The 10,284-nt window shown below is 53.1% G+C and overlaps 1 protein-coding gene across 1 annotated transcript in view; it reads right to left on the bottom strand.

The window, feature by feature from the left end:
* Positions 1-10,284, bottom strand: part of LOC147086840 (metabotropic glutamate receptor 6-like) — a 57,770-nt gene that overhangs the window by 28,190 nt on the left and 19,296 nt on the right. The window contains exon 4 of the mRNA XM_085978336.1: positions 9,837-9,991. Coding sequence (XP_085834462.1) covers positions 9,837-9,991 — 155 coding nt within the window. The remainder of the gene's footprint in view (positions 1-9,836; positions 9,992-10,284) is intronic.

Here is a 10,284-nt window from a genome sequence, read left to right as displayed (position 1 = left end):
AGTCCCTCATCCCTGGTACCATTCTGGTCAATCTCCCCTTAACCTTCTCTGCTCTAAGGAGAACAACCCCAGCTTCTCCAGTCTCTCCACGTCACTGAAGTCCCTCAACCCTGGAACCATTCTGGTCAATCTCCTCTCCAAGACCTCGACATCCTTCCTAAAGTGTGGTGCCCAGAATTGGACACAATGCTCCAGCTGATTATTTTCACATCTTTCAGCTTTGGAGAGTATCGTGAAGTAGTGGAAGGATTCGCGAGCTGATTAAAACTCCGGCAGGGTGGCGTACTTATTGTTTTCGTATCTTCGCAGTCCTCCCTTGAGGAGAACAGCGTGAAGCAGTGGAAGGATTCGCGGGCTGATTAACTGTCCTACAGGCCGCGAAGTGGACGTCCCTTCTGTGGGCCGTCACCATCTCTTTCCCGGCCGACAGGTTAGTCCGATACAGCAGGAGGGTTTAACCGGCTCCCAGAGCCCGATATGATGAGGGGCGGGGTGGGGGCGGGGGGGAGGCAGGGTGAGTGGGCCACCCAGCAGACTCGAGCATCCTGCTGGATGTCGAGCCTCGGAATTCCGAGCCGGAGCTCTGGTCCCCGCTCGTCGGGAATGTCGGGAGCGTGGTTCCTACCCTGAACCCTCTGGGGGAAAAATGCGGTTGGTTTTCGCCTCCCGTTAGCGCCTTAAGGGGGCGCTAATGGGGCGCAAAGCAACTAGCGCCCGGGCGCGGCGATGTTTGCGCCGCTCGCGAAATTGATGACATTTTGCGGCCGCGCTAAACACTACCGCCACGATCTCCTGCGCCGGCAGATCGTGACGTCAGTCAAGCGTGCAACGCCCCGGACCGGATATTGAGTGGCGCCCCCGCCTTACCGCCTGCCGCTAGCAACGACAGGTTGAGGGGAGCGTTTTGCAGTTGGGAATGGACTGGGGGAGCGCTATTTAAAGGCGGCTGCTTCCTGCCTTTTTTTGTCGGTTACATTTTTGCCCCACGCATTCTGAGAGAGAGAGAGAGAGAGACTTCTGGAGAGATTCAACGCTGTGTGAAGGAGTTTTGGGTACTGAGCAGCACTTTGCAGGTTAATTTTGATTTGACCTTCCATGCATCGATTTAGAAGAGACTATGGGGGCTGCACTCTGAGCTCTTTCCCTCGGACCTCTCCATTGTTCTTTCCAGCAGATTGGATGTACAGGTCTCTCCGGGCCAAGATTCAAGGCTGCAATGAGCAGGGTGTGAATGGAGAGCAAGATCGACCCTCCCCTTTAAGAACTGGCCGGCGCCAGTGTGTCTGTGTTCCATCGCTGACTGACATCACCTGAGCTTCGCCCACGCTCTGAGGTAGCGCCTCGCTCCTCGGCGTTAGCGCCTTAAGAGAGGTGTGTAGCGCCTGATTTAGCGCTCCAATCACCTCCAGGGGCGATAGAGGCCAAGTTTGCAGTCAGAGGCGATAATTAGCGCCAGGCACTAAACTTGGCGCCCGGCCGATAATCGCGCCCCAAACGGGGCGATACCGGATTTCTCCCCCTCCAACTCCGAGGCGGGAATGATAACCACTAAGCCAGGGCTCGCTCCCGTATTTAATTCCCGTCCCATTGCGATTCGAACCCCTGGGACACAGGGGGACAAATTAACGACTTGGAAGACGGCATAGAAAGTCATACAGGAAACTTTCTGGTATCCGGCACGGACGGGACCGACGTGGTGCCGGTTCCTCAACAATGCCGGATAACCGAACGCTATAGCAAAAGATACGGACCTTAGAGCTCCGTATAAAGCAACAAACCCTGTTGCTTAGCAACAGCTTCAGAACAATGGCCACAAGTTCCAAGCGTCTCTGCAGCTTAGCAACAGCTGCAGCCAAACCCTTGCCTTCCTCCATTTGTTGCTGTGCAAGTAATAAAAGTTACTGAACCGACTCCTGAATTTTGCCGGTTAACCAACATTTCCGGTTATTTAGGGGCCGGTTAATCGAAAGTTTCCTGTATATACAAATTTGCCAATGACACAAAGATAGGCGGCAGTGTAGGTGAAAGCATAAAATTACAAAGGGATAGCGACAGATTAAGCGAATGGGCAAAACTGTGGCAAATGGAATTCAATGTAGGCAAATGTGAGGTCATCCACTTTGGACCTAGAAATGATCGAACAGGGTACTTCCTAAATGGTGAAAAGCTAGAAACAGTGGGGGTCCAAAGAGACTTGGGGGTCCAGGTACATCGATCATTAAAATGTCATGATCTCGTTGAATGGTGGAACAGGCGAGAGGGGCTGAATGGCCTCCTCCTGTTCCTAATGTAACAGGCTCGAGGGGACTGAATGGCCTCCTGCTGTTCCTAATGTAACAGGCTCGAGGGGCCGAATGGCCTCCTGTTCCTAATGTAACAGGCTCGAGAGGCTGAACGGCCTCCTCCTGTTCCTAATGTAACAGGCTCGAGGGGCTGAATGGCCTCCTCCTGTTCCTAATGTAACAGGCTCGAGGGGACTGAATGGCCTCCTGCTGTTCCTAATGTAACAGGCTCGAGGGGCCGAATGGCCTCCTGTTCCTAATGTAACAGGCTCGAGAGGCTGAACGGCCTCCTCCTGTTCCTAATGTAACAGGCTCGAGGGGCTGAATGGCCTCCTGCTGTTCCTAATGTAACAGGCTCGAGGGACTGAATGGCCTCCTCCTGTTCCTAATGTAACAGGCTCGAGGGGCTGAATGGCCTCCTCCTGTTCCTGTGTTACAGTATACCAGATGTGCTGTGACCTAACACTTGGCATAGTGGCCTCATTAGATTTGCTCTATCCCTCGGCTAATGCCACCAAGTAGCTTAGTCGAAGTATCCCGTTGACTGTCAATGATTAAAAATCAGGAGCAGCTGGCGATTAGCAGGACAGGAGGAGGCCATTCGGCCCATCGTGCCTGTGCCGGCTCTTTGAAACAGCTCTCCAATCAGTCCCACTCCCCCCTGCTCTTTCCCCACAGCCCGGCACATTTTACCCCTTCAAGTATTTCTCCAATTCCCCCTTTTGAAAGTTACTATTGAATCTGCTCCCACCGCCCTTTCAGGCAGCGCGTTCCAGATCACAACAACTTGCTGCGTAAAAAACATTCTCCCCATCTCCCCTCTGGTTCTTTTACCGATTATCTTCAATCTGTGTCCTCTGGTTACCTTCTAATTCTGAACACCTCGATCAAATCTCCTCTTAACCTTCTCTGCTCTAAGGAGAACAACCCCAGCTTCTCCAGTCTCTCCACATCACTGAAGTCCCTCATCCCCGGTACCATTCTGGTCAATCTCCCCTGAACCTTCTCTGCTCTAAGGAGAACAACCCCAGCTTCTCCAGTCTCTCCACACAACTGAAGTCCCTCATCCCTGGTACCATTCTGGTCAATCTCCCCTTAACCTTCTCTGCTCTAAGGAGAACAACCCCAGCTTCTCCAGTCTCTCCACGTCACTGAAGTCCCTCATCCCCGGAACCATTCTGGTCAATCTCCTCTCCAAGACCTCGACATCCTTCCTAAAGTGTGGTGCCCAGAATTGGACACAATGCTCCAGCTGATTATTTTCACATCTTTCAGCTTTGGAGAGTATCGTGAAGTAGTGGAAGGATTCGCGAGCTGATTAAAACTCCGGCAGGGTGGCGTACTTATTGTTTTCGTATCTTCGCAGTCCTCCCTTGAGGAGAACAGCGTGAAGCAGTGGAAGGATTCGCGGGCTGATTAACTGTCCTACAGGCCGCGAAGTGGACGTCCCTTCTGTGGGCCGTCACCATCTCTTTCCCGGCCGACAGGTTAGTCCGATACAGCAGGAGGGTTTAACCGGCTCCCAGAGCCCGATATGATGAGGGGCGGGGTGGGGGCGGGGGGGAGGCAGGGTGAGTGGGCCTCCCAGCAGACTCGAGCATCCTGCTGGATGTCGAGCCTCGGAATTCCGAGCCGGAGCTCTGGTCCCCGCTCGTCGGGAATGTCGGGAGCGTGGTTCCTACCCTGAACCCTCTGGGGGAAAAATGCGGTTGGTTTTCGCCTCCCATTAGCGCCTTAAGGGGGCGCTAATGGGGCGCGGCGATGTTTGCGCCGCTCGCGAAATTAATGACATTTTGCGGCCGCGCTAAACACTACCGCCACGATCTCCTGCGCCGGCAGATCGTGACGTCAGTCGAGCGTGCAATGCCCCGGACCGGATATTGAGTGGCGCCCCCTGCCTTACCGCCTGCCGCTAGCAACGACAGGTTGAGGGGAGCGTTTTGCAGTCGGGAATGGACTGGGGGAGCGCTATTTAAAGGCGGCCGCTTCCTGCCGTTTTTGTTGGCGACATTTTTGCCCCACGCATTCTGAGAGAGAGAGAGAGGCTTCTGGAGAGATTCAACGCTGTGTGAAGGAGTTTTGGGGACTGAGCAGCACTTTGCAGGTTCATTTTGATTTGACCTTCCTTGTATCGATTTAGAAGAGACTATGGGGGCTGCACTCTGAACTCTTTCCCTCGGACCTCACCATTGTTCTTTCCTGCAGGTTTGATGTACAGGTCTCTCCAGGCCGAGATTCAAGGCTGCAATGAGCAGGGTGTGGATGGAGAGCAAGATCGACCCTCCCCTTTAAGAACTGGCTGGCGCCAGTGTGTCTGTGTTCCATCGCTGACTGACATCACCTGAGCTTCGCCAGCGCTCTGAGGTAGCGACTCGCTCCTCGGCGTTAGCGCCTTAAGAGAGGTGTGTAGCGCCTGATTTAGCGCTCCAATCACCTCCAGGGGCGATAGAAGCCAAGTTTGCAGTCGGAGGCGATAATTAGCGCCAGGCACTAAACTTGGCGCCCGGCCGATAATCGCGCCCCAAACGGGGCGATACCGGATTTCTCCCCCTCCAACTCCGAGGCGGGAATGATAACCACTAAGCCAGGGCTCGCTCCCGTATTTAATTCCCGTCCCATTGCGATTCGAACCCCTGGGACACAGGGGGACAAATTAACGACTTGGAAGACGGCATAGAAAGTCATACAGGAAACTTTCTGGTATCCGGCACGGACGGGACCGACGTGGTGCCGGTTCCTCAACAATGCCGGATAACCGAACGCTATAGCAAAAGATACGGACCTTAGAGCTCCGTATAAAGCAACAAACCCTGTTGCTTGCTTCAGAACAATGGCCACAAGTTCCAAGCATCTCTGCAGCTTAGCAACAGCTGCAGCCAAACCCTTGCCTTCCTCCATTTGTTGCTGTGCAAGTAATAAAAGTTACTGAACCGACTCCTGAATTTTGCCGGTTAACCGACATTTTCGGTTATTTAGGGGCCGGTTAATCGAAAGTTTCCTGTATATACAAATTTGCCAATGACACAAAGATAGGCGGCAGTGTAGGTGAAAGCATAAAATTACAAAGGGATAGCGACAGATTAAGCGAATGGGCAAAACTGTGGCAAATGGAATTCAATGTAGGCAAATGTGAGGTCATCCACTTTGGACCTAGAAATGATCGAACAGGGTACTTCCTAAATGGTGAAAAGCTAGAAACAGTGGGGGTCCAAAGAGACTTGGAGGGTCCAGGTACATCGATCATTAAAATGTCATGAACAGGTACAGAAAATAATCATAAAGGCTAATGGGATGCTGGCTTTTATATCCAGAGGACTAGAATACAAGGGATCGAAGTTATACTGCAACTGTACAAAACCCTGGTTAGACCACACCTGGAGCACTGTGAGCAGTTCTGGGCACCACACCTTAGGAAGGATGTACTGGCCTTGGAGCGAGTGCAGCGTAGGTTTACCAGAGGACTTCAAGGGTTACGTTACGAGGAGAAACATAGAAACATAGGAGATAGGAGCAGGAGTAGGCCATTCGGCCCCTCGAGCCTGCTCCGCCATTTAATGAGATCATGGCTGATCATCCAAATTCTAGTTCCCTCATCTAGATCATTTGTATATATTGTGAATCGCTGAGATTACACAAACTAGGGATGTATTCCCTGGAGTTTAGAAGGTTAAGGGGCGATCTGATCGAAGTTTTCAGGATATTAAGGGGAACTGATAGTGTAGAGAGAGAGAAACTATTTCCGCTGGTTGGGGAGTCTCGGACTAGGGGGCAGAGTCTAAAAATTAGAGCCAGACCTTTCAGGAGTGAAGTTAGGAAACACTTCGACACACAAAGGGAGGTAGAAGTTTGGAACTCTCTTCCGCAAACGGCAATCGATGCCGGGGGTCAATTGTTAATTTTAAATCGGAGATTGATAGCATTTTGTTAACCAAAGGTATTAAGGGATACGGGGCAAAGGCGGGGAGATGGAGTGAGGTCACAGATCAGCCATGATCTCATTGAATGGCGGTACAGGCTCGAGGGGCCGAATGGCCTACTGTTCCTAATGTAACAGGCTCGAGGGGGCTGAACAGCCTCCTCCTGTTCCTAATGTAACAGGCTCGAGGGGGCTGAACGGCCTCCTCCTGTTCCTAATGTAACAGGCTCGAGGTGGCTGAATGGCCCCCTCCTGTTCCTAATGTAACAGGCTCGAGGGGCTGAATGGCCTCCTCCTGTTCCTAATGTAACAGGCTCGAAGGGCTGAATGGCCTCCTCCTGTTCCTAATGTAACAGGCTCGAGGGGGCTGAATGGCCTCCTGCTGTTCCTAATGTAACAGGCTCGAGGGGCTGAATGGCCTCCTGCTGTTCCTAATGTAACAGGCTCGAGGGGCTGAATGGCCTCCTCCTGTTCCTAATGTAACAGGCTCGAAGGGCTGAATGGCCTCCTCCTGTTCCTAATGTAACAGGCTCGAGGGGGCTGAATGGCCTCCTGCTGTTCCTAATGTAACAGGCTCGAGGGGCTGAATGGCCTCCTGCTGTTCCTAATGTAACAGGCTCGAGGGGCTGAATGGCCTCCTCCTGTTCCTAATGTAACAGGCTTGAGGGGGCTGAATGGCCTCCTCCTGTTCCTGTGTTACAGTATACCAGATGTGCTGTGACCTAACACTTGGCATAGTGGCCTCATTAGATTTGCTCTATCCCTCGGCTAATGCCACCAAGTAGCTTATGCGAAGTATCCCGTTGACTGTCAGTGATTAAAAATCAGGAGCAGCTGGTGATTAGCAGGACAGGAGGAGGCCATTCGGCCCATCGTGCCTGTGTCGGCTCTTTGAAACAGCTCTCCAATCAGTCTCACTCCCCCCTGCTCTTTCCCCACAGCCCGGCACATTTTACCCCTTCAAGTATTTCTCCAATTCCCCCTTTTGAAAGTTACTATTGAATCTGCTCCCACCGCCCTTTCAGGCAGCGCGTTCCAGATCACAACAACTCGCTGCGTAAAAAACATTCTCCCCATCTCCCCCTCTGGTTCTTTTACCGATTATCTTCAATCTGTGTCCTCTGGTTACCTTCTAATTCTGAACACCTCTATCAAATCTCCTCTTAACCTTCTCTGCTACAAGGAGAACAACCCCAGCTTCTCCAGTCTCTCCACATCACTGAAGTCCCTCATCCCTGGTACCATTCTGGTCAATCTCCCCTTAACCTTCTCTGCTCTAAGGAGAACAATCCCAGCTTCTCCAGTCTCTCCACATCACTGAAGTCCCTCATCCCTGGTACCATTCTGGTCAATCTCCCCTTAACCTTCTCTGCTCTAAGGAGAACAATCCCAGCTTCTCCAGTCTCTCCACATCACTGAAGTCTCTCATCCCTGGTACCAATCTGGTCAATCTCCCCTGAACCTTCTCTGCTCTAAGGAGAACAATCCCAGCTTCTCCAGTCTCTCCACATCACTGAAGTCCCTCATCCCTGATGCCATTCTGGTCAATCTCCCCTTAACCTTCTCTGCTCTAAGGAGAACAACCCCAGCTTCTCCAGTCTCTCCACATCACTGAAGTCCCTCATCCCTGGTACCATTCTGGTCAATCTCCCCTTAACCTTCTCTGCTCTAAGGAGAACAACCCCAGCTTCTCCAGTCTCTCCACATCACTGAAGTCCCTCATCCCTGGTACCATTCTGGTCAATCTCCCCTTAACCTTCTCTGCTCTAAGGAGAACAATCCCAGCTTCTCCAGTCTCTCCACATCACTGAAGTCCCTCATCCCTGGTACCATTCTGGTCAATCTCCCCTTAACCTTCTCTGCTCTAAGGAGAACAATCCCAGCTTCTCCAGTCTCTCCACATCACTGAAGTCCCTCATCCCTGGTACCATTCTGGTCAATCTCCCCTTAACCTTCTCTGCTCTAAGGAGAACAATCCCAGCTTCTCCAGTCTCTCCACATCACTGAAGTCCCTCATCCCTGGTACCATTCTGGTCAATCTCCTCTTAACCTTCTCTGCTCTAAGGAGAACAATCCCAGCTTCTCCAGTGTCTCCACATCACTGAAGTCCCTCATCCCTGGTACCATTCTGGTCAATCTCCTCTTAACCTTCTCTGCTCTAAGGAGAACAATCCCAGCTTCTCCAGTGTCTCCACGTCACTGAAGTCCCTCATCCCTGGAACCATTCTGGTCAATCTCCCCTTAACCTTCTCTGCTTTAAGGAGAACAATCCCAGCTTCTCCAGTCTCTCCACATCACTGAACTCCCTCATCCCTGGGTAACTCTATCTGTGAGTGAGATTTGGTAGATAGTGATTCTGTGTCTGTGCTAAGGCCACCCAATAATTCGGTAACTTTCTCGACCCTTCCCCTCCCCTGTTCTCTCCTGCAGCAACCCCCCTCCGCACCGCCTTGGCATAGAGGCTCTCATTCTATGGGTCCAGATAGTGAGCGCCAATGCGACCGTGAAGGGACCCTTACCCTACGCCCGCCTGCACAGGATGACCGAACAGAGGGCCAGCGAACGGGAATCCTGGTCGACTTTCCCTTCACCCCCGCCACAAACTCCGTTCCCTCGCCACTGACTCCATCCCTCTCCCTAACATCTGTCTGAGGCTGAACCACGCTGTTCGCAACCTTGGTGTCATATTTGACCCTGAAGTGAGCTTCCGACCACATATCCGCAGCATAACTAAGACCGCCTATTTCCACCTCCGTAACATCGCCCGTCTCCGCCCCTGCCTCAGCTCATCCGCTGCTGAAACCCTCATCCATGCCTTTGTAACCTCCAGACTCAACTATTCCAGCGCACTCCTGGCCGGCCTCCCACATTCCACCCTACATATACTTGATGTCATCCAAAACTCGGCTGCCCGTGTCCTAACTCGCACCGAGTCCCGTTCACCCATCACCCCTGTGCTCGCTGACCTACATTGGCTCCCAGTTAAGCAGCACCTCGATTTCAAAAATCTCATCCTTGTTTTCAAATCCCTCCATGGCCTCCTCGCCCCCTCCCTATCTCTGTAACCTCCTCCAGCCCCTACAACCCTCCGCGATCTCTGCGCTCCTCCAATTCTGGCCTCTTGCGCATCCCCCGATTTCCATTGCTCCACCATTGGCGACCGCGCCAGGGCCCCCGAGCTCTGGAATTCCCTCCCAAACCTCTCCGCCTCTCTCTCCTCCTTTAAGACGCTCCTTAAAACCGACCTCTGTGACCCAGCTTTTGGTCACCTGTCCCTAATACCTCCTTATGTGGCTCGGGGTCAAATTTTGTCTGATTTACGCTCCTGTGAAGCACCTTGGGACGTTTTATTACATTAAAGGCGCTGGATAAAGGCAGGTTGTTGTTGTAGTTTCCTTCCTCCCGAGGGGGCGGACGGTGAGGCCAGCTGGGGCGTCATTACCGCGACACCACCCTCCCCTTCCCATCCTCCGGCCCCCTACCCGCCGCCCAGGCTCTGATCGGCCAACTCGGCGTAGGCCGGAAACAGAGCCTGGGATTTTCCTGGACGGGCCGCCCGTTTCCAAAGCTGGGATCGGACAGGGGTGGGGTTTGGGCGAGGAGGGGGGCGGCGGGTGGGGGAAGGCGCGCTTCCTTACCTTCGATGGGTGTTCTCTTGGGCAGTATGGTGACCGCTCCTTCTGCCACCTCCTCCTGGTGCAGGACGGGAGATGCCTTGGCGCCCCAGCTGTCAGAGCCCACCCACAGGAAGTGCCCCGTCAGGTTGGCCAGGTTGGCGGCCTCCAGCACCCGCCTGCGGGAATTAAAAAAAAAAAAAGATTCACGCGCTCGTAGCAAAAAAATGACAACCCGGAGGCTGGAACACATCGGGGGCGGGGTGCAGGAGAGAGGGAACGAGCGGGGTAGCGGAGAGGAGAGAGAGAGTGAGAAAGAAAGCAGAGGAGAGAGCATAGAGGTGGGATGATCTCAGGCCCCTGGGTTCAGGAACTGAAAAGTCAGCCAGGGTTCAGTGTCCAGTGACAACCCCCGAACCCCCAACCCCACCAGCCCCCCCAGACGGAAAGTGCAGGGCGAACGAGGGTTTTG

Source organism: Somniosus microcephalus, unplaced genomic scaffold (assembly GCF_052327205.1).
Source record: "Somniosus microcephalus isolate GS21.2 unplaced genomic scaffold, FLI_Smic_1.0 unresolved_chr7, whole genome shotgun sequence".
Classification (NCBI taxonomy): domain Eukaryota; kingdom Metazoa; phylum Chordata; class Chondrichthyes; order Squaliformes; family Somniosidae; genus Somniosus; species Somniosus microcephalus.
Note: the sequence above shows the minus strand (reverse complement) of the source record. Positions and strands in the feature narration are given on the sequence as shown.